The sequence below is a fragment of the Hydra viridissima genome, unplaced genomic scaffold, assembly GCF_058129835.1.
Source record: "Hydra viridissima isolate aposymbiotic clone 2 unplaced genomic scaffold, HvirCarnegie_v1 scaffold_9, whole genome shotgun sequence".
In the NCBI taxonomy this organism is placed as follows: domain Eukaryota; kingdom Metazoa; phylum Cnidaria; class Hydrozoa; order Anthoathecata; family Hydridae; genus Hydra; species Hydra viridissima.
Window position 1 is genome coordinate 10,645,162 of NW_028324308.1, and position 25,557 is coordinate 10,670,718.

Genomic DNA, 25,557 nt, shown 5'->3' on the forward strand with positions numbered 1-25,557 from the left:
AATATTTTGGCCTATAAAATGAAAGCGGCACATGTAGTAATTAAACAGTTGTAATAAAAATTCTTGGTAATACATAGTAGAACACTCATGTAACCATTATTTTGAAAATAGTGACCGAATTATTATTCATAAAAAATAATTATTCTGTCACTATTATAATAATAATTACTGTTATAATAATAATATTATAATAATTAAATATTTATTCATAAAAAGTATGATAAAAACATTTAAAAAATGATCTATTTAAATAAGCATTATGTATATATATATGTATATATATATATATATATATATATATATATATATATATATATATATATATATATATATATATATATATGTATATATATATATATATATATATATATATATATATATATATATATATATATATATATATATATATATATATTAATTAAGAGAGAGAGACAGAGAGAGAGAGAGACAGAGACAGAGAGAGAGACACAGAGAAACAGAGACACAGAGACAGAGACACAGAGACACACACCCACAAACATACACACATTAAAAATATACAATAAATATTTAAAGTAAAGAGGGGAGTTTTGTAATTTTTTTTGCAAAGTGATTAAATTGTTACTAGTTTTACATTCAACTTCAATGTAAAAATTTAGCAATATCAGTAGCCATGGTAAAGTTTGTTAAGAAACTGAAGCATTCATAGAAGTTGGCTTGAACCATACACATTAGGGTGTCCAGAATTTTAACTTAAAAAAAAGAATTTAGGCTCAAAAGGTTATCCCAGAATATCAGCTAATAAAAAAACGTTAGGCTCAGAAACTAATTCCATTTTCTAGGGCCTACAGGTCTGAAAATTGTTCATTTTAGATTTAAGTTATGATTAAAAGTGATATATGTAAATTTTGACTTTTGGTGCGTAATTTCTTTTTTATTAGCTCTCCATAATAGACACTCACTCCTCAAAAATCAGTTAAACATGGATGCCCTCATTCCAGAAAAAAAAACAAAAATAGATTGAAAATAAAACAGAAATTGTCTGTAGTATAAAGATTTAATAAAATTGTGTACAAAGTATTATTTTACAATATATAGTAATTCTACCTAATATTGACTGCTTAAACTCTCAAATTTTGCTCTGTTTTTTTAATCTTTTCACTTCAGTTTTTTTAAGTTGTTTCAAGTGTTCCTCTTTTTCTGTTGCCCTCTTTGCTCTGTCGACATAATCTTCATCTACTGCTGAAGTAATCAAACTTATTATATTCTTTCAGACTTTTGATCTTTATAGAAACTAATGTCTTTAGTGGCACTGCTTCTTATTCTTTCAGCCTTGATGTCCTTTTCAAAAATTTTGGTTTAAATTTCAAAGAGCTTGTAAGATTGACCAATAAATTTTTTTTTCAGTTTTGACAATTTCTCAGGAAAGCTTACCAGTTCTGACAAAGCATTTTCATCATGCTTTTATTGGTTGTTAAGTTTTAATACTTTCTGTTTTTTTAAATGTCTAGATATTACAAATTTTGAAGCAAACACTGCTTTTTGCCAAACTTTTTGAACTTGGAAACATGGCAAAAAGTATCATCACTTAAAGCTACTTAAGCTTAACCAGAGTAAACTAGGTCATGGTTGTTATATTTAAGTTAGCACCCAATGTTGTCCAAAGAAGTTTTATATTTGTTGCTGCTCTTGCTAATGATGAACTGAGTGTAGCAAAATATGTCACCATTTAAAGGAAGTTGTCTATTAGGTAACTCTCTCAGTGGATACTTTAACAGATAAAGGAAGCATGTGCACTTTTGTTTTTTTTTTATTTTAGATTCAATTTTGTTCTGCCCATTTTTCTGAAATAATTTAAAACATAATTTTTTAAATTATTATAGTTTCTAAATGATAAATTGAAATAAATATTTAGCCCAAATGTTTTGCTGCAGGTGGTAAACAGTAAAGTAGCTGAAATTTTCTACCCTTTGGAAAGGGGAGAAAATTTCAGTTACTTTACAAATCTCTGTGCCATCCAAAATCCTAGTGGTTGCATTCAAAAAAACCGATTCTCTCTTTTATCCAAACCTAATCATTATTCTTAGGGATTTTCTTACATGTTTTACTATTACCTTATACTTGTTGCTAATTTTTATTTGTTGTTCAACAAAGTTGATTGAATTGTAAGGTTGTTTTTTGTTAATCAATTTCTAAAGGTTGTTGATGTCAAAAAAATGAGAAATTTATTAAGGCTCTTTTCATTATTACATTTTGATCAATCAACATAAACTCTGAACTCAAAAAATATTAGTCCTTTAGCTTAGAACTAGTATTTTTTGAGTTCAGAGTTTATGTTGAATAACATACTTTTACTGATTCTTCCAATTTCATTTACTGCAGGATTTAACAACCGTTTGACTGTTAAAATTTTTTTTTTGTGCTTATGAAGCACAAAAAAAAATTTTAACAGTCAAACATTCCATAGAATTGAAACAAATGGACAATCCATTTGTTTCAATTCTATTAAAAACCTTGTAGTGATTCAAAACTCGATTAAGTTATTTACTTGGTGTTTTATTTTATTGCACTTGTTTATTATTATATTTTTTACTTGTTTATTATTATAGTTGTAGATTATTATATTTTTTTACTTTTTAAGAACATGATGCTCCTTACATTTCAAAAGTTTTTTAGAGTAATCATTTTATTAGAATTATATTAGAGTCTTCTTTATTAAGTCTTTCACCATTAATGTATGTTGCTTCATTTAACAACATCTAATATTGTAAATAAAGATACGCAGAATTCTTATTTTATTATTTCAGCTTTATTGAGAAAGTAACTAATGTGAGTTTATTACTTTTTTCTGCTTAAGGGCTTTAAAAACAATACAAAAACCATTAAAATTGTTATGTGAACTGTTTATGATTATATAAATTTGTTCTTGTTTCTTGACTTATCTACTAATAGCCTCATTTGACAATTATTGTGATCCTAACTTCTAATAAATACATACTATTTTGTTTAGAAAAGCACTGGTTATTTATAACATTCAATTACCAGTATTTAGTGTGATCTTCCCACTATACATTTTTTTACAGATTTGCCTGATGAGATTCCAATGCCAATGGTTGTTGGTACAAAGGTCACTGCAAAAGTTCACCCAACAGGAGATGGTTTACGCTTGTTTACAGGGACAGTGGATGCTGTTGATAGTTTAGACAATACATATCGTGTGAATTTTGAGAGGTATAGTAACAATAACAAAGATTTAACCATCTATTTTCTGAAAATGTTTTGCTTTTAAAAAGTTGTTAATACTACATGCTGAATTTAAACATTTTTTAAAATTATGAACAGAAATTGCAGATAATACATTACAGCTAAATATAAATATAAATTTTTTTTTTTTTTTTTTGTTTCTTAGCTTTTTTACATATGTAAAGTTAGTTAAATGACTTGAATACTTAGTTAGATAACCTTTCGCTTTAAGAACAGCCTAAGATTGTTGTTTAGTAATGGTATTGGTCCTCACTCTGTCTCAGACATTGAAGTTGCAAGTGAAAAATATGAGTCAATGAACCTACAGATGTTTATTGTCAAAGAACGACCAAAACTTGTTAGATTGCACACAGGTTTTTTTTAGTTTTTGTTATTGATTCAACAAAATTTTTACATGCTGAGTTCAGATGTTACTTGCTTTTGCACATAAAACTTAAAAAAGAATAAAAAATATGAAGAAAATAATGACAGTAATATCTTCTTTGGAATAAGCATAATGAGTTTTTTTTCCACTAAATAATTTTTGTAAGACAACTTGATGTAATTACCTTACTGCTTAAACTTGGGTAATTCTTATTTTGTTTGTACATTTATGAACTGCTAAAGATATTAATTGAATGAATAAGTTTAGTAAGCTGATGTGTTTTACCTTAAATTCCAGTAAGATCTTTGATTAACTCATGTATAGAAAATTCAATTAATGTTTCATGTATTTTTTATTAAACAGAGTGAGCTACATTTTTTGAAATCAGCATGTAAAAATGGCTTTTTCTTACATACTCTTTAACTATCAACAGTTTTTGAATTTCAATTTCACTTTTTTTAGTAGTTTTTTAAATAATTAATTTTTGGTTATCTAGATTCTTTTAATAGAACAAGTCCAAATGCAGATATAAAAACACCTGTGAAACTTGCTGAAACTCTTCTTAATGACAGTTTATCTGGAACATATGGTGGTTTTCCAATTAACTTCCTACTTTTTATGATGAAGCTCTCAAAACTCATCAAAAATAAAAAAGATCATGTGTATAAGTTGAAAGAAATGAATAGCAGGGCTGAGATAAGACAACCATTTAAAGAAACTTTAAGTAATGATTTTAAGAGTAGTTATGCATGCATTGTATTAGAGTTAGAAAAAATAAACAATGAGTTAAACAACATTTTTGAAAATATGCAAATGATTATGCAAAAGCTTGGACCACAAGGTTTCAGTGACCCATCAGATGCTCTTAAAAGAGAGGGTGAAAAAACAGCTGCTGTGCTTATTGAGAAAACACAAAGAACTCTTAAAAACAATAAAACAAAAGTTTTGGTAACAAAATTGACGTCTTTAATGCTACATATAAACCAGTTTACACAAAAGAAATGTGGTTCTTGCCAGCTACTTTCTCTTGATGCTGCTGTGAAAGATATAAAAGATAATCTTTGGAAAGAGAATAAAGCCTATTTTGAAGACCAAATTGAGACCAGTATCGAATACTTAAAAAATAGCCTGCGTGGATGTGAGAGCTCACTTTCAGCGTTTGATGGTGATAAAAAGCCACTAGAAATTAAGGAATATGATTTTAACTCTTTTTATGAAGATGCTGATGATTTTGAAAATGATGAAGATGAAGAAATACTTAATGATATAAGCATTTTCTAATGCTTATATCATTAAGTATTTCTTCATCTTTTTCTAATTAAAAAAATTTTAATTAAAATTCTAATTAAAAATAAAAATTGGAAATGTTTTTTAATTATGACTGTTTGTGCAATTTTGGTTTTTCAAACTTTAAAATACATTTAGCTAATATCTAACTATTTTTTGTGCAAATAAAGTATTTAGCTATCATAATACATGTTATGTCTTGCTATATGTATATACAAAATTAATGAGTGATAATTAAAAGAAAATAGTTTCATCAATAGATATATATTGATAAAATATGGTTCAAATGAATTTTGAAAACTTACATAGTCAATGCAAAAAGAAACTTGTGGTAGCATGCTCAACTTGTAAGTTTTTCTTAATTTTTAATAGAAAATTGTCTTCTATACTAGCTAATTTAGAATTAGTTAACTAATATTATATTCTTGTTTACTATTTTTTCAGGTCATCCTGTTATATTTATTCTTCAGCATCTAGATAAACTGGGATGGTAAGTTTTATTAAATACTTATATGAGAATATTTTTGGTATACCATATTTACTGGTGAATATGTTGACCTATTGAATAAGTTGAGCTCCTTTTTTTAACTGACAAGAGTTATTTAATGCAATAATATTGATATATGAGTCAAGGTGTATTTTCAAATATCAATGTTTTGATCTTTTTATGTTCTTAAGAAGCTTTATAAAAACGAAAAACCTAAAATTTTTGAGTTTAATAATAAAAATTAACCATTATTTTTATTATCTAAGTCGTTGAAGTCATCCTTGCCACTATTTTGCCACTAAAGTTTTCTTCCATTTTTTATTTTTAAAAAATTGAAATTTGCATGACTGCAATGAGAAATTAATAGCTCTTTTGTATATTTTCCCCATACATTCCAAGAAATAGTCCATTATATTGTAAGACATTTTTTCTCTAATTATTAGTGATTTTTGTATAACAAAAATTTTCTCCTTAGTATTGCTTTTAAATAAACATCTGCGTATCGAAACTTTTCTTATTACGATACGATACGATTAGATATCGGAATGTGCGTATCGTAAGTTTTTTTATATTACGATAATATCGTACCCAAAAAATGTGTACGATAAAGTGGCGATATTTATCGATTCATTATGATATTTATCGTTCAGTTACTATAAATATCGTAACTCATATCGTAAAAACGATAACGATACTTATCGATTCATTACGATATTTTTTTCTTTTTCCGACTAAAAAAATAAGTTTTTAAAAACCTAAATAACTGTAATACAATTACTGAAAAATGCACTATTTAATAGATATATTCATATACATACATACATACATACATACATACATACATACATACATACATACATACATACATACATACATACATACATACATACATACATACATACATACATACATACATACATACATACATATATATATATATATATATATATATATATATATATATATATATATATATATATATATATATATATATATATATATATATATGTATATATATATATATATGTATATATATATATATATATATATATATATATATATATATATATATATATATATATATATAAGGGTGGGTCGAATTTTTTTTTTGTGAAACATGGAAATAAAGTTGCATTTTATTGTCTCTATTAATGATATGTAAAAGAAATGAAATAAAAATTTGATTTAGTTTTGCCAACTTTAACTTGAATTTTACTGTCAGGTCAAAATGATGCTATTTTACAACAGTCGTATAATTGCAGGATAAAAGCATTAAGATTTAGATTTTTGGATGATTCATGTTAATAATATTATATTACTAGTATACAGAACTTTCCAAAAATTTAGAGCACCCTACGAAATATAAGACAAAAAGCTGTTAGTGTTGTTGTTGACTTCCGATTAACATGATCCTGCACTTCATTATAAGATATATACTTGTATATATTACGTTTAAATTACGTGGTTTATTTTTTTGTTTTAGTTTAATTAGTTAAAATTGAAAATAAAAATGGTTACTGTTAAAATACGAACTGAAACTGAACATGGTATGTTTGGACAACCTAGACCATTCCAAACATACCATGTTCAGTTTCACTTCGTGAATCATTCTGCTTATGATTTTAGAGCATATAACTGTTTATTAAAAAACAACAATTACTCAAGTGTTACTGAAAGAGCAACATTCATAATGAAATTAAAGCACTGTACAACAAAGCAAGTATTCCTACCATTACAGTCGGCAGCTTAGTTATTCGCATAAAGAGACTAAATAACAAAGTACATGAGCTTGGTAAGTACTCTGATGACAAGAAGTCCTCTGCAACATTAAAATCAAGTTTACAGATGTTAGACAAACTATTCGATTTTTGTCTGTGTTAGTGTTTTGATAATGGTGTTCGAGAAAGGTCAGGTTGTTCATGCCCACTGCCAAACAAAATTCCAACCCTTGAATGGGAGTTCTAGTTAGATCAAAAAATGCTACGGAAGATAGTAATAAGAAAAGTTGACAGAGAAGAAACAGTTAAACTGCAGAAGATAGAAAAAGGAGGAAGTAAAACATGCAATTTACCGATTACAGATAAGAAATTGAAGTTTGATAAAGAAATTGATGCAAATGAAACATATTGCAGTGATAATGAGCAGCCAAAGTCAGATGAAGAATTTTTGCCAATTGAAGTGTCAGATAAAAAAGTGATGTCAAGTTATGAAGTGATGTCAAGTGATAATAAGATGTCAAGTGATGAAGAGGTTTACAACACTAACAATATCCTGCGTTGTGTAATGCCATGGATAGGTGTAAAATCAGTAACAGGGATGCTTGCCGAATAGCACATGCCATACTAAAAGATTTAGATCTTATAACACCAGAGAATGCTATTGATCCAGCAAAACTTCGTCGTCAGATAAATATTTGGAGAAAAAAGGAAGTTAAAAAGCATGCTGCTGATGTCCAAAAAGTACTTTGCATTGGATTTGATGGGAAGAAGGATATCATATTCACGTCATAAGTTTTAAAAAAAGTAACAAAATTACAAACAGTTATGAATTTTCCAATCAGTTTAAAAACAGTTATGAATTTTCCAATCAGGCACTAAGATTCTGAACTTTACTGGTAAGTCTCTTAAATCTGGTTTCAAGGTTGTAGTTGCTGTTCTAAGTAATTCTGACAAATGCTCAGTGGTTAGATTTGTACAAAACTTTGATTTGAGAAATTTCATGGTGAAAAATAAAGATTCACATGTGTATGTTGAACCAAAAATTGAAATAAATTTTATGCTAATCGTTTTCAGTAGGGGATACTTAACCTCAGGCACTATGTTCCAAAATTCCAATAAAGTTAGTGTTTTATGTAGCATCAGAAGATTTTGATCTTGGAGATCTAATAGTTCTGTTTCAAATTGAGATACTTTTTCTACTATGTTTGATGGAATTGGACAACCATCACCAATAATATCAATTAAAAAAGGATTTATTATAAATCCTAAAGATGATTTAAGTGCATGCAAATCTATAAACATTTTTTGAAAGTCTTCTAGTAAATTCTGTAGTTTTTCCCTGTATGATTCAATCTTATGGTCATCATACTGAATTGAAGGATTAGAAATAATCATCTTCTTCATTTGAGGAAAATGGTTAAAGGTTTTTAAAGTAAGATCTTTCTGAAAAAGGGTAATTTTTTTTTGAAAACTAAAAATAGTCTGAGCAAGATCAGATATAATTTTTTCTTTTCCCTGAAGAGATAAATTCAGACTTTGTAAATGTTGCATTATATCAGTCAAAAACAAAAGATCTTGCAAAATATTCATATCATCAAGAATTTTAAAAGTCTTTTTCTTTTCAATCAAAAGAGGTTTAATTGGTTTTAATAATTCTACAGACTTATAAAAAGCATCACTACTTGAAATCACCGTACAGCACAGTAAAATGATAGGTCATTTGAATTGTCAGCAAGATCCAATTCATTAATAAAGTTTTTAAACTGTCTGTGATTTTTAGCATTTGATCGAATGTAATTTACAATTTCTATCACTGATTTTAGAATGATTGAAAAATTAAAATGTTTTGCTACTAAATGTTCTCGATGAATCAAACAATGAACTGGAATGAACTCTGGATACTTAGGATCACTTTTTAATAAACCAATAAGTCCAACATGTTTGCCAACCATTGCTGGTGCACCATCTGTAGCAACACTAACAAGTTTGTTGATAGGTGCATTGGCTTTAAGTAGAACTGTTTCAAGAGCTTCCTTTATATCAACTCCACGAGTTGTATCTATTAGCTCAACCAAATCTAGTAATTCTTCTTTCACAATTACATCTGATGTTACATACCTAACAAATACTGCCATTTGAGATTTATTTTGAACATCTGTTGATTCATCCAGAGCTAAACTAAATGCTTCACAGTTTTTTAAGTCATTCAGCAATTGCTGTTCAATATCAGCACTAATCTCAGATATTCTTCTTTCAGTTGAATTTTGAGAAACAGGAATCTGTGAAATTAAGCTTTGGATTTTGCTATTTTTAGGATCTAAAACTAATAGGACATCTGAAATATTTTGCTTTAAAAATTCTCCATCAGTGTAAGGATGTTTTACTCTTGCAATGTTCCATGCTATAACAAAACTTGCTTCTGCAGAAATAGTTGATTTTTTACTGAAAGATGAAGCATTCATTTGATTGTTAATTATCGTTTTGAGCAATTCAATTGTATTTTTCCTGTAATCTGAATTTAATGGATATTCCTTGGAAAAATCTATATGTTTAGTTTCATAGTGGCGTTTAATATTCCCTGACTTGTTGTGAGCAAGTTCTTTATTACAAATTAAACATATGGGTTTATTTTCTTTTTCAATAAATGCAAATTTTTCTGTCCAATCTTCATTAAATATTCTTTTCTCGTCATCAGTTTTTCTTTTCTTACTGTTGTTGCGAAGTGAATTATTGTTAGTATTTACTTTATCCATTTCAAAAAAATAAGTTTTGCGATTAAGTAAAGTTAATACGAAAAAAGTCGAAATAAAATTCCAAGAGCCGCATGCGGGTCGCGAGCCACGTTTTGGCCATCCCTGAACTAGAGCATCCCGCCATCGGAAATTGCGCAAATGCGTATATAATAAATTCCGATGTGAGAAATAGTTTGTAAAGGTGACTCCGATGTGATACGATGGTGAGGAACGGTATCACATCGGAGGTGCGTAATAGTCCGAGGCCGATACAGAGAATTTCACGTACTCTCCGATATATTTCGAGATTTACGCATCATTGTACGATATTTTCGCGTAATTTCACAATAAATGGTATTTACAGTGTAAACTCGTAATATTGTGGTATTTCCGATGTAATTATCTATAATTACGAGATTTTCGCAAAATTACAGCAAAATTTTGCAAGCCACCACAAATCATCGTAAAATATCAGAAAATAAAAAGAATAAATCTTTTTTTTTTTTTTTTTTTTTACATTTTATTTACATTTCGCAAACCATCTAAATCTAAATTACTTTTTAAAGTAAATTACTTTCACATGAGTTACTTTTAAATTGATTTAAATTGGCAAAGAAAAAGTAAATAACATTTTTATGTTAATTACTTTTACTATTAATAACAAATTAGTTTAACAAATAAAGGTTTTTTAAAATTAACTTTATGTAAGTATTTTTTTACAAGTAATATATTAATTTACTATGCTACTTTTTAAAAAATGAATCACTTTTAAATATAAATATATTTGATAGTTTAATCTAAGTTATGTAAAGTAATATTTGTTTAAAAGTAACTTTTTTACATCAAAGTAAGTAAATGTGCTATCCCTAGTAGGTTTGTAGGAACTAAATATAATGACTTTAATCAAATTACAGCTTTAACAGCTTAACTAGTTTTTTGTCATTCGGAAATTATTTTCCAATTAATTTCCGATGGAGTGTTTAATTGCGGAGGGAATTTGCGAAAATCTAAATCTAAGCAGCTAATTCACTCTTTTTACAGATTACCATCGCAATTTAATCAAATACCTCGTATTATTAGAAATACCTTGTATTTACAGTGAAATCTCGTGATAAATCATCGAATTACATCGTACCTCGAGAAACTTCGTAAGAATTTCGATGTTTTTATTTTTCCAAAATTTCTTTAAAGGTTTTTCCGATAAACTACCGTACTTTATTTCGACCATCGGTCGCGTATTTTTACGATGGAAAGTAATCCAATTACGCACTTTTGCGTAAAAACCGATGCATCGCTATCGTAAATCTCGTAAATCTCGTACGAGATATCCTCCGAGTCCGACTGCGGGATGCTCTACTTTCAACACCAAAAAGGAGAATGATATATGGATCAGCAGTTTCAATAGAAGAGATTTTAGTAGGCACCGCCGATTCGGTTCGTAAAATCCGCAAAAAGCCAATCCGACTTATTTTGCGGATTAAAATAGTCAGTTCGTAAAAATTTTTCGGATTAATAATCCGAAAACTAATTTACAAACCACTAGCGAATTTTTTTTTTGCGGATTCACTTCGCTGTTCGGATTATCAATCCGAAAAATTTTTACGAACCACTAGCGGATTTTTTTTTTTGCGGATTCTCTTTGCTGTTCGGATTATTAATCCGAAAAATTTTTACAAATCAATTTAACTTTAATTCGTTTAGCGAATTATACGAATCGCGTTCCGTTCGCGTCACCATTAAATGGTGTGGTCCAAAAAAATTACGCTTTTATTATGTGCGCGTCCTATAAATAGTGGATCTTTTTTATTTTCAATCAGTTCTATTTGGAAATCTTAACATACAACAATTCGTTCAACAGATCAAGTCTACTATTCTTCACCTACATTTATTACGGTAAGCCAATATTATATTAATTTGATTTAAAAGTTAAGAATATTTCAAACTGAATTTTTGCGGTTTTTTTTTTTTTTTTTTGTGGATCGAATTCCTTTACGAATTATTTCGCTTTGCGGATTGCTTCAATTAGTGGATTGGTCCGATAAAATTTATATTGTAATATTTCTTCTACTTAAATATTAACAGAAATAAAAATAGAAATAGAGATAAAAACTAGTTTGAAAAATTGTTACGCTCATTTCAATAATTAAGGCAAATAATTAGTTCTTTTATTGAAAACTTTATGCATGCCTCTAAAATATCATTTATTGTTAAGACGAATATTAAGGAAAATTTTCAAATAACTTAATAAATAATTAGTTCTTTTTCGGAAACTGTTTGTATGCATCAAAAACTATCACGTTTTATTAAGGCAAATATTAAGGAAATATTGAGGCAAATATTTCAATAAAAAGTCAGTAAATCGAAAATGTGATTTGATCCGTGTTTTCGAATTTTTAATCCGAAAAGTAATCCTTATTAACAATCTGATCCGTTTTTGTGGATTTTAAATTCAATAAATAATCCGAAATATTCGTCCGATCCGATATGGCAAACTCAATCCGATTCGTTTCTTTTTTTTTTTTTCATTTCACTTTTTTTTTCTTTTCAGATGCCTAAGCTGTCTAATATTTGGGAATTCTTCAACAATGTGGAGGAAAACAAGGCAAAATGCAAGGCCTGTGGCAAAATATACTTAATCAATAAAAGCACCACAAGTCCTTTAAGGAACCATTTGAAAAGAGTCCACTTGAATTTATATAAACAGTTAGAAAGGAAAGACAAGCAAAAATCAACAATACCAGACATTTTTGATGAGCTTGCCTCTGAAGACTCAGATTTTGAACAAACACAAGAAAGAGGAAAAAAGAGGAGATGTCCACAAACACAAAAAGATACACCAGTATCGCCACAGCCTGGACCAAGTGGAACTTGTGGCACTTCCAACACACAGACACTGCAAGGCAGAAAACAGGCTACCAAACCTGAATGGGATGTTACTGACATCAATCAAATAAGAACTGTTGTTGACATTACTAAATGGGTGATTGAGGACACTCAACCATTTTCTATTGTAGAAACTGACGCACTCACCCGGATGATGAGAACTGCAACCAACGGTCAATTCAGAGCCATTACAGCAAAGAATATATCTACAAAATACATTCCTCTCCTTTTTAAATTCATCAAGAAACAAGTAAAAAACATTTTCAATTCAGACAAGTCAAATCTTGATGGAGTGGCCTTTACATCCGACGTGTGGACCACTGATCACACCAATTTGTCTTTCATGAGCCTTACACTCCACTATATAGATTCAAAGTTCCAATTAAAGCGCTTCTTGGTAGAAATGTCCTACTTCCCCGAACAACATACTGCCGACAATATTGCCAAGAAGCTCAAGGAATCTATCAACAAACTGGAACTTGATTTTGGAGTCAAAACCTGGATAACAGTCAACGGTGCAGCTAATGTCCAAGCAGGGGTTAGGAAATCAATTGGGGTTCAAAGTGCAATTTGGTGTGTCGACCACCGTCTAAATCTAGTTGTCAGTGGTGCTGTCGATGATAAAAGATGTCCAAAATGGTCAATTCTCAACCACAAAATAACAAAATTAGTAGGTCACTTCAACCAGTCCTCTCAAAAAGCTATGACTTTAGTTAATGCTGCCAAAGCCTTAAAAAACTCCAGAACGAAGTTAGTACAGAGATGCCTCACAAGATGGAACTCTGACCTCCATCAAATGGAGTCTGTGGTGGATCTTCTTCCGGCGATGCATTCTTTAAAGAATCCGAACCCTACTGTTTCTGGAGGTTGTAAGTTGACAGATCTTTTACCAACAGATGATGAAGTGGAATCTATTCAATCTGTCATCCGGCTTCTGAGAGGCTTTTCAGAATTCTCTGAGAAATGCAGCAGTGAAAAGAATGTTAGCATCTGTTCCGTTATTAATTGCCTATACAACATCAGAGGAAGATTAGCAAGGGAGATGATCAAGCCAAAAACCGAGGTGTCATCAGAGCTTGCTCACTACTTCAATGAAGATCTAAACAAAAGATTCGAAGGGGAGTTGATGAATATTGAATTCTCTATAGCTCATTTTTTAGATCCTAACAGCAAGGGCATGTGCTTTGTGGATGAGGGGGAAAAATTTGAAGTAGTCAAAACTGCAGTAAAGAAAGCTATGGAAGAACTGTCAAAAAAAGAAATTTTGGCTAGCCAAAGCATTCCTTCCCCTTCAATGTTGGATGATGAAGATGATGACGACTTTGATTTCACTGAACAACTGAGGAAGAAAGTGTTTGGTGCAGGTTACATTAATCCTGGAGGTGAAACAAGCACCAAGAAAGCCATTTCTACTGAAATTGAGGGGTATTTGAATTCAAAACCAGTTCCAGCAAATACAAATGTACTGGAATTCTGGAAACAAAACCAGTATATTTACCCAATAATGTCAAGGTTGGCCAGAAAAAACCTCTGTATACCTGCTGCATCATCAACATCTGAAAGAGTTTTCTCAACAGCAGGGAATATATACAGCTCTAGAAGAACCAATCTTTCAATCTCAAAGGTTGAGATGTTGGTATATATGAAAGAAAACACTAAGCAACTCAGTAAAATTCAAGACATTGTGTGGCCAGGAAATGAATTTGGAAAATGATTAACTTTCAGTGTGATTTTGACTTTTTTTTATTTCTTAACAAGGAAATCATTTCGTTTCATTGTATATTTGAATATTATAAATAAATAAAAATGAATCTTAATTCGAAAGCTTTTTTTATTCTGAATCCGTATAAATCCGTAAAAATAATATCGGTTCGGATTCCAATTCGAAAAAAACTTTTCGAATTGCAATCCGATCCGAAAGTATCGAATCGGATTGCAATCCGAAAAAATAATCCGAAAAAATTTTAACGAATTATTTTCCGATAAATTATTTTCGGATCAAATCAATCCGTAAGTAGTTTGAACCGTTTAGCATAGATAATTCGGTGCACAATCCGCAAACCGATAAACAGTAACGAATCGGCGGTCTCTAGATTTTAGTTCACATCATGAAAACATCTCTTTATGGAAACCTCTTTCTGACGTTAACCTGGAATTTTATTGTAACCTCTTACAAATGAGGCAAAGAAATTAAAAGTGGCATTATGTATTTTGCAAGAGAGATATAATAAAATGTTCTCTTATCTTTAAGTTTAAAAAGTTTGATTAAGAAGTGTAATAAAAAGTCTTTGACAAGATGTGTCAGTTGGCTGTGTTTATAAATGCATTCATGTATAAAGTCCACTCTGTACACGTAAAGCTCACTTTTTTGACTCATTCTTATCATTAATTTGACTCAGAATTATTGGTAATAACGCTATTAAATGGTTCAAAGTCCTAACTTATACACTAGTCTAGGACTACTAAATGAAAAAACTCACAAAGTAGGTTTTCTGGCTTTGTTAGCAGAGGCTGTTATCATTATTGTTAATAATACTATTATAAACATTATATTACAGTAAAATCTCTTATATAAAACTTTATAATAAGTATAAATTCATTTAAAAAACCATGATGAATGAATCTAGTAAAACCCCCTCTCTATGAAGAAATACACAATAAATATTTATTTAGGCAGTTGTACCTTTTTAATTGAGGCCTAATAAAGAGATTTTTTTCTAGATCTTTTTCCAAATTCTGAATCCCATATAATTCCAAAACCATATGTCCATTAAGCATTGATATTTTGCTTTTCCATCAGTAATAAGTTATAATGATTAAGGTACAAATCTCTATATCAGTCATTTTTAATAAATTAGTTTTATAACATTAAATATATTTATAAATAGGGTAAGGTTGCCGATATTGTACCCCCTAAAACTAAATTAAAAAATTTAGGCAATCTCTGATTGGAAACATGGATTTTCAATTTTATTTCATGATTTAGGGTTTGTTTGTTGTAAAGATGTTTAAAAAACTCAAAATATAAAAAGCATTAAGTTTCAAAGAATCAAATTTAAAAATTAGCGCTTAGAGTACAATTAAGAAGACTAGATCCTTAATTGTACCATGGTAATCCAATATTGTACCACTTTCTTGATTTCAAATGTCTTACAACTTTGCAAATATTTTATGATTTTAGGTTTTAGGGTTTTAAAGAACTGATTAAAACGAATGGTTTTTACAAAATCAGCAATTGGAGATATTCTGATATAATATAACATAACACCTAGCTGCCCATAATATAATGAAATGAAGTTTTTTATTTAATAAACTCTATGTAACTTGAATTTTTTTTCTTCTGAAAAAAGCCGAAAACAGGTATCACCACAAACTGTATGTTTACCAATGGATTAGCAAGGATAAGACTTGAGGAGGAAGGCAAGTGTTAAAGATAGTTATACAAAATAATCTAAAATAATATATACTATATCTGCTTTAAAAGCAATCATACTAAGTAATGTAAAATAAAATACATAAAAACTTTTATTTTGACTAAATTTGCAGATATATTGTTTCTGTTTTTGATTAACACCTGCACAGTCAACATGGCACCACCCTTGACAAGCAAGATATTTTATCATATTCCTTTTTATATTTTCTTCAAAAAGTTAACAAAACCAACTTTCACTATGAAGAGATGTATTTGCATGCTTGAAATATTTTTACACCATTCTTGCCCTTTTCTATCTTTTTAGTTAATATTGGTAAAACTGAAATAGAGAGTGCATTTTTATAAGGACTATTTGTCAATACAAGATTAATACTGGAGTTTCTCTTTTTTTCTTTAAGTGGTGCTTTTTACTTCATACTTTTTTTAGAAGTATGGTTATTTCTTTAATTGGAGTCTCAAAAGGAATTTGTTAAATTTTACATGCGTTTTTTAGCGGTCAGAATGGTTGCTTCAGTACAATTTAGGATCTGCCTTGAGGTACAATTTACGCAACTAATCTGACATTCAGTTAATTAAAAAATTTAACAACTAATAATAAGGTATTTTAAATTCTAGGTAGTTCTTTCGAATTTAGATAAATTATGCTTTAACATAAATACACTGAACAAATTGTATCTTCTAGTTTCTTTAGTGAAATACGCTTAGCCATAAATCCCTAAAATAAGAAATCTCCAATAACAAACCAACAAGTGTTTACTCTGGCTTTAATGCAGTCGGATGAGAAAAAAAAAACAGTTGACTTCTCAATTTCATTCAGCAAAGATAAAAAATAAATTAAAAATTTTCTCGTGGGTTGTAACAATAACAAGTTATGTTAAAAGTACAATATAGGCATTGGTACAATATTAGCAACCTTACCCTATAAAGTAAAATGGTTCCAAAAAAAAAATTAAATACCTCAGATAACTTATATTATTTTATTTCAACCCTTAATGGCTTAGCACAGAATTGCTATTTCTCTTATAGTTGTTTTCAAAAATATCAAGTTTTTTATGAATGTAAACTTATCACATAAAAAACTTTTTCTATTGAACACATAAAGATCTATTTTAATTTTTAAAAAATTTGGTTTATCTTAAAAGTTTGATATAGAAATTTGTATTTTATTCATTATTATTAATTGTTAACAGTGAAACCAGACGCCAATGCTTAAAAGTTTGAATATTTATAGTTATTTTTTATCTATAATATGCTCTTTTGTTTCACCAATACTAGCACTTTATGTAATTGGCATATTGAACACACCAGTTTTCTACAAAAATAATAGTACAGTTCTGATTTAGTTTTTAACTAAAAAATAATAAATATTATTTCTTCTTCTTCTTCTTCTTAGTATTGTTGTTGTTGTTATTATTATTACTATTATTATTATTATTATTATTATTATTATTATTATTATTATTATTATTATTATTATTATTATTATTATTATTATTATTATTATTATTATTATTATTATTATTATCATTATTACTATTATTATTATTATTATTATTATTATTATTATTATTATTATTATTATTATTATTATTATTATTATTATTATTATTATTATTATTATTTATATTAATAATAATAATATTATTATTATTGTTATTATTATTATTGTTGTTGTTGTTGTTGTTGTTGTTGTTGTTGTTGTTGTTATCACTCTGAGGTTCTCTTTTTTGGAAAATGGCTGATCTCTGATTTTTCGGTCCAAAATTTCCCACACATCCTCAATGGGATTTAGGTTCGTTAATTGTGCAGATCATTCTAAGATCTCAACATTATTTTTATTAAATCATTCCTTAGTTTTAGTGGCAATATGCTTAGGGTCATTTTCTTTCTGAAATGTAAAATCAGATCCCAGCCAAAGTTTTTTATCAGATGACTTAAAGTTTTACTCTAATATGTTTCTGTATTGCACCTGATTCATTGTAGTATCTATAAATTGGAACTTTCCATACCATTCCAAACCATTAAACCCCATATCATTACATTATCACCACCATGCTTGACAGTTCCTTTCATACTGGTTAATTTGTAGGTTTCTCTGGCTTTTCCCTAAATATTTTGCGCTCCATCAGATGATTTGAATTTGAATTTTGATTTGTCGCTCTGCAGGATTTTTTTCCAGAAACTTAATGGCATGTTTTTATACTTCATACACTCCAATCTTCTTTACATGTGTTTCTTACTCAAAACTTGTTTATGTGAAAGTTGACTTTGAAATCCCTGGGCTCGATTTCTGATTGTCTGATGGAATAATTTGATTCCATAACCCACTTAGGCTTGCTAAGCTAGTTTTTGAGCAGAAACGAAACATTTTTTCTTGATTTGTATAATTAAGTTTCTTTCAAAACTCTTAGAAATTTTTTTTGGCAATCTTATTCATTTATTGTGGCTGTTATCATGATCAAATTGTTCTTCATTATGTTGGATACTGTATGATGAGGAATTCCAGTCTCTTGCTGCACCTGCCAATAAGTTTTACCCTGATTCTCTATATCGACAGCTAAATTTTTCTGAGCAACAGTCCAGTGTTATTTACCTTCAGCCATTTTGCTAAAAAAAATATAACTCAAGTTTTTTGTTATGCAATTTCTTAAATTCTATAAAAATTTTAAGCACTTTAACATAAAATTAATTAAATATACCTTGTTCTGATAACTTTTTTGCAAGTCTTTTCAATACTAAGTTTCTATTAGGATAAATAGTAAACTAACTAAAGCATGAAACAAAATAACATCCTAATCAAAATAGAATTAAAATGACGTAAAACGAAAGTACCGTTATCAATTGTTGTTAGTATATTTTAGAGCGAAAACATTTATTTTTTGAAAAGATTTTTTGGTTGGATAATTTTTTGAGACACTATATAGTGTTGTATTTTTCCTAGTTGAAAGCTTAATAATTTCAACTAAGTTGAACTTACGCTAAGTTGACAATTAATATTTTCATTATGTCAAATTAATGTGGAACTGTGAACTGTAAGGGTAATTACAATAAAAGTAATGCATTTTTTATGTCTAGGTTAAGTTGAATACCTAAAGTTGGTAAATGTGTTTCCCCAACAAAAGGATTTTAACATTTAACCATCTAAATTTTTCATGTGTGAAAAAAATTGCCCTGAAAATACAGAAATCATCAGGCTGCCTGGGCTTAATACTCAACCAGCATCTTCATCTAATGTTTTTAATGTTCCTTCTTCTTGTTTACCAACTTCGCTAGCAGGAACACTAGAGAAGTCAGAAAATCAACTTTGTCCTTTCATTTAGGTTTTAACACCAGTATATATGGTAATATTTAAAGCACGTCAGAATTTCAGGTTCTTTTTAATTAATTTTAATTATTTTTATGCAAGATATATTTGAACAAGGAAGGTGTCCTTGGAACAAATTTATTATGCATTTATTTATTTAGCAATATAAAGATTGACAAGAATTTGGTTTGTGAACCATGTGATAAAAATTTACTTGGAGTATTTGATCCTGTTAACAAAGAAGTATATAAATATCTATTTTTAATCGAATAGTTTTATTTATGCAATAAATGGTGATCTTCAAAGAAAAAAGATCCCATTATAGTTTAATTTATTTTTTTAACAATATTTAGATATTAAGTTAATTTAGTTTCTTTTTAATAGATTTTGCAGCACCACCAGAAAAAATGGGCATAAAGAAAGGACTTTTTATCTAGAGAATGTGAAAGTCATTTAAATTACCAAACTTTGGACCTTTTGGAGACTAGCTAAATAATGTTTAAGTAAAAAAAAGGTTTAGCCTCAAAAAAAAATGCAGCCTTAATAAAAAATTTTTTTATACAATTTTTTGATTAAGAAAAATAGTTTTAGTTCTATTAACAATTAGGTTATATATAATAAACATACCAAGAAAGTGTTCACTCTGTAGCAAAGGTGAAATTTCAGAAAAAAAATATTAATGTGGATCTGAACCAATATTTTGTACTTCCAAAACTATAGCAATCAATATATCAATCTATATTAAAGAATCTTTAGAAAAACGAATTCTTCTATTCATTCACAAGTATCGTGGCAACTTTAACTATTTATTTTTGCCAGATTTAGCAAGTTCTTATTTGTCTAAAGGTTCTCTAACTTGGGGGAATATATTATGTTGATAAGGAATCCCAGCAAATGTGCCTCAAGCATGACCAATTGAGAACTTTAAGACAAGTAGAATAAGTTTTGATCACATTTTATCAAATTAAAAAAATTGATTTGAATTTTTGGCAGTCACTTATGAAAGTTGTCAAAGCAAAATTGAGATCTATTGCAGATGATGGAGTTTTTACATGTAAGAAATAATTGACTTTTATTCAAAAATAAAATGAAATATAAAATTATAATAGGTTTTTTCTTTATCTACAAATGAAATACTAAAATATTTCTTTTGTCCTATAACTAACTTATACATCACATGTTAATCCTTATTGCTGAAAATGCTTCTATTGCTTAACTCTGAATGTGTTTAAAATGGATCCCTTTGTTCAATTACAGTATTACACAATCTATTCCTTTCATTCTTTTTACAATGTTATCATTTGATTTTCGTTTCTCTTTAACAAAACACTAATGGAATTTTCATTAATGAAAGTAGAAACATTTTAAGAAATATTAGATTTTAATTGACAAGAAATAAGTTAGAACGTGAACTTACAGTTACACATATTATATATTTTTAAAAATTAAAGTTTTCATACACAGGTATGGAAATAATGCAAAAAAAAAATTTTTTTTGTATAATTGTCTAGGTTTAGGAGATAATTTTTTATGAATTTTTAAAGTTATTTAGACACCTAAAAAATACACATCTGTTTTTTTATTTTAACTAAAAATGTTATGAAAGGTGATTTATTTGCTATTGATTGTTTTTATATTTATTGTTGCTAAATATTCTAATTAACTATAGACATCAGCAGTTTGTGCATTTAAGTTTAAAAAAAAGGAAATAAAAATAAACATAGTTTTTTTCTTTCTTTTAGACAAGAGTGAACTTTGATTCTTCTAACTTAAATTATCAATATATTATATATCTTTTAATTACTGTATAGTCCTTTAATTATTGTATAGCCATGATGATGCATACTTCAGGCCTACCCAACATGCATTTGTATGATTCGACTGAACATGGAATAATAATTTAGTTTGAGGGCTTTTTTTGAAGTCTGTAATATACTTGGTGAACTTTATACCAGTTCTACATCAATATTTATTATTTTACATCAATATGATAAAAAATTGTTTTTTTCCTGGATGCAGAAGAAACTATGACATTAAAAGTAAAGTCTGAGATTACAAATAGAAATCACCAATTTGTCCTGTAACAGCTTTTGTTATCTTGAATGTAATTTTTTTTTTAATAAACATACACCAGTTTTTCCTATTTATATATCAAAAAATTTTAGATTTGAAAATTTTCATGCTGGTGCTCATTGCTTTATTTCTACATCTAAAAATCGTATATCTTGATGATTAGTCAAGAGTGGAAGTAGCAATTCTATTACTTTTCAACATCTCAGATCTTTTCATCAATGTTCAGCAATTTTTTGTGTAAAGAATCTTCTAATATAAAAATGCTTACAAAAATTGCGTGATAAGGAAAGTTACAAATATTGATAATGAATCAGCATATTTTTAAATATACTGCTTAAATATACTTTGTTGCGTGCCTTGTACATTTTGTTGTTACATTTTTTTTGCAATGATGAAAGAAACAGTATGCGTGAAATTGTTGTGTAATATATTTATGATGTTTATATCTGGTATTTATAAGTTTTACATGTTAAATAATCATGGTTTAATATTATTAAATTAACTTCTTTAAAAATTTTGTTTGTTTAGACAACCAAAATCCAACAAATAACCTGGTTTAAAGGTTTTCAAATTTATGCGTGTAAAACATCAAAAAAAAATTTCTTACATGCATTTTCTAATTTTGTAAAGTATAGAAATTGATAATAATAATTATTATTATGTTTACTAATCTTTTTTTTCGTGATTTACTTATTACAAGTTATCTTTTTATTACTCTGGTATATCTCATTTTTCATCGGCTTATTTTAATTGCTGCATTTATTTAGGTATTATCTAATTAACAGCTGAAAAATTTTTTTTTTGAATTGTAATGGTAAACTAAAAAGATTTTATTTTCTATAATTTTTCAGCAATTTTTCTGGTTATTTATCTTCTCCCAGGGAAACCTCTAGATACACAGCAGGTAGGCCTGTAGTATGTATTGCCACGGGCATGGGTAATCAAAATCTGTCTTGTTATCAAAATTTTCTTGTTTTTTGACTATTCTAAAAGAGTTACTGGTTTTTAAGTTCTGAATTTTCTAATTTCTTCACAACAGATTATCCCTAAATAATGAGATGTAATTTATACAAAGAAGCTGTCTACTTTTTTTGATTTAAGTTTTAATGGCAAAACATTGACAACTTTACTCTAATTAAGAAGAATAATTTTTTTGTTGGTAGGTTATATTATTTAATTGACTCAAAATCCCTTGTGCATCCAGAAAAGTTTAGTATAGCTCTATACAACAGCGATAAAATTAGGTAAAGATTCAGAAAAGATTTCATTGAAAACTATGATTCTATTGACCAGCATCTTCTTTTGGGAATGTCTTTTAAAATGATTTAAAATTAGTCTTGAAAGAAAACAATATTTGAAAGATCCCTTTCCTTTTTAAAAAGATGAACTTTAGATTCCTACACAATCAAATCCTGTGTCAATGTATTACATGTTAAACAGCTGGTCACAATCCTATTTTAAATAGCAATTGATATAGATCACTGGCCTCGTGTGAAACTGAAAAAGAAACTTATGAAAATTTTAAACTATTAGATTTGCCTTAACTTAAAAATAGTTTATTTCACAACTGCATTTAATGAAATATGAAAAATCCAATTTTCATATTAACTGCTTCTACACTTTCATGCCCATGGTATGACACAGCATGGCATGGGTATGGTCTTTTTTTGGATGCCCTAAAATACTTTTGAAATTTCACTAAAATCACTTGACATATACTAAAACGAAAATCTAAAAAGTTTTTGCTCACTTTTTTTTGACCCTGATTATATTTCCAAGTATATATGCACATTTCATCTAGAGATTATGGATTTTAGGTTTGATTAACAATTTTGAAATCTGGCTAATAAAGTAAACAAAATTTAGAAAATTTTAATCTATGAAAGGGAAATAAATTAGTGTCAAACAAGAAAGTAGTTTAATTTTTGCAACTGTTTTTTCTATCATAATCTTCTTTCTGCTCACTCTATATTTTAAACATATTTTAATGTTTGAATAACCATAGTATACAACTTAACCAGGCATACTTTCAATGGGAATCGGTAAGTTGTATGATATGATTATAACTCGATTGTCTAAGAGGTATACTATTCGTTTTTATTGTTTTAAATAAAACTAGTAACAGAAGCAAGTGTTAAGACATTAACCAACTATTATAAAGCTTAATTTATTTTTATGCAGGTGATCATTTGTGAAAATAACTTATCAACACAGAAAAGAGTTAACGAAATCCTTACCCATGAATTAATACATGCATTTGATGTATGCAGAGTTAAATACATTCATAGCAACTTAATGCACACAGCATGTTCTGAGGTTAGATAATTTAAATTGAATTGTTTTACAACTAACTTTAACCTGAAGTAGTAATATAGCTGGGCTGTGGAGACCATTGAGGTAGCCTACTGAGGTTCTCCTCTAAGGTACCCCTCTGAGGTACGCTTCTGAGGTACTCATTTGAGGTACACCTCTGTGGAACCCCTCTGAGGTATCTCTCTGATGTAGCCTCTGAATTAGCCCTCTGAGGTAGGTCCGGTGGTTAGGGGCTGAGACCTTTGGCTTGGAGAACCTTCTGCTCTATCCTTTGGTCAACGCTCTGGGTCCTATAGCGTCTAGCGCGGCTTGCTACAGGGTATATGGTGAGGTTAGATGTGCAGTAACCTCTGAGATGGTGTCTCTTAACAAGAGGATCCTATGAAGCGACCCTCTTCAAACTTTGCTATAGCGTCAAGCACGATGAACACGTTGTGGTCCAGATGTGGTACAAGTTATATTTATAGTTATACCACTACCTGTGTTTCCCAGAATTAAGCATGAACCATGATGGTGTTGATCGTTTGTGCTGCGGAAGTCGATAACGAGGAACTGTCGGTTACCAGAATACCAATCATTAAAGGTAAGGGTTTGGACGAATAACTCATTAGAGACCATATTTGTTACGAGAGAAGCGAGGCAATTAGTACCTGCGAGGCAGCGACATATTTCTTCAAACATTCTATGAGGTAATAATTCATTCGCTTGTAACAGGTCCCTCCATTGCGTTATCCACCCTCAAAAGGTTGAGTGGAGTGTCTTTTCTGGCTGACGCCCAAAACTGGTAGAGTTGGGACAGCCAATTACGACGTATTTCAGACTGTCACATGAGAAATTGACATCAAACAACCAGCTGGTTACTGTACCTATTCGCTGGATCACCCTATGGCGTATAATTTTTTCGAAAGCCAAGCGAAGCGTCCTTGAGAACTCAGAGCAATATCAGCCGCAAGTGAGGCAGAAGAGACAGTCTCAAACTCGAGCGCTATATTATTAAGAGAGTAGTTCACAGCTGCTCCTATCAGTCGAGATGATAATCTGTGATCGATCGTTAAAAACAATCTCATATTGCAGTTGATCCCCAAAGCTGGAGGGGTGGAAAGGACCTCTACCTGTAACCATTTGAAAGTCGAGAAGGGTGCAGTACTTTGATAAGTTCCTACTGTAAGCTATAACACCACCAGCATTCGGTCCAGTCAAAACAGCCGAAGAAAGCCCAGACCTTAATTGGTCAGATTGCCAGGATCTGCCTGATCATCGCAGCCTTGCATCAGACGATCAGGAGAGGTTCGTTGGGATGGAGACATAAATAAGTCTTGTATAGCTCAATAGTCTCCATAGGACTGAAGACGAATAATTTATTTCAACTGCATTTTGATAGTCAGCCACTATGGCGCGACTGAGATTGTTTACAAGACGATTGTTGAGGTAATTGCCTCTCGTTAGAGTAACATCATGCCATACGTACGGTGCCAGGCACCACAACCATTTCTTTGCTTAGGCTTAGAAACCAAATCTGCAATGTTTGACCAGAAGGACTTGCTATAGAGCTAACGGAGAAAATTGACAAAGTTATCAACGTTTCACCACGGATAGCGCGCCGCGTCAGCACGTCCCTTGTGGGGTCGAGCTGTGTGCCATACATGCTGGACAGAGAAGCTATCTTGACTAATGGGTGATACAATATTTGGATATTAACCCGACTCTCTAATAGAGGTGG

The 25,557-nt window shown here is 29.3% G+C and overlaps 2 protein-coding genes across 2 annotated transcripts in view; both read left to right on the top strand.

The window, feature by feature from the left end:
• LOC145185384 (protein lin-9 homolog) overlaps nucleotides 1–25,557 on the top strand; it is a 36,798-nt gene that overhangs the window by 3,144 nt on the left and 8,097 nt on the right. Inside the window, exons 3-7 of the mRNA XM_090097296.1 lie at nucleotides 3,063–3,210; nucleotides 3,478–3,596; nucleotides 4,104–5,241; nucleotides 5,339–5,384; nucleotides 23,706–23,840. Coding sequence (XP_089953422.1) covers nucleotides 3,063–3,210; nucleotides 3,478–3,596; nucleotides 4,104–4,888 — 1,052 coding nt within the window. The 3' untranslated portion in view covers nucleotides 4,889–5,241; nucleotides 5,339–5,384; nucleotides 23,706–23,840. The remainder of the gene's footprint in view (nucleotides 1–3,062; nucleotides 3,211–3,477; nucleotides 3,597–4,103; nucleotides 5,242–5,338; nucleotides 5,385–23,705; nucleotides 23,841–25,557) is intronic.
• The window catches only part of LOC145185385 (mitochondrial inner membrane protease ATP23 homolog), a 32,970-nt gene continuing 12,525 nt past the window's right edge, over nucleotides 5,113–25,557 (top strand). Inside the window, exons 1-4 of the mRNA XM_090097366.1 lie at nucleotides 5,113–5,241; nucleotides 5,339–5,384; nucleotides 19,613–19,694; nucleotides 23,706–23,840. Coding sequence (XP_089953492.1) covers nucleotides 5,172–5,241; nucleotides 5,339–5,384; nucleotides 19,613–19,694; nucleotides 23,706–23,840 — 333 coding nt within the window. The 5' untranslated portion in view covers nucleotides 5,113–5,171. The remainder of the gene's footprint in view (nucleotides 5,242–5,338; nucleotides 5,385–19,612; nucleotides 19,695–23,705; nucleotides 23,841–25,557) is intronic.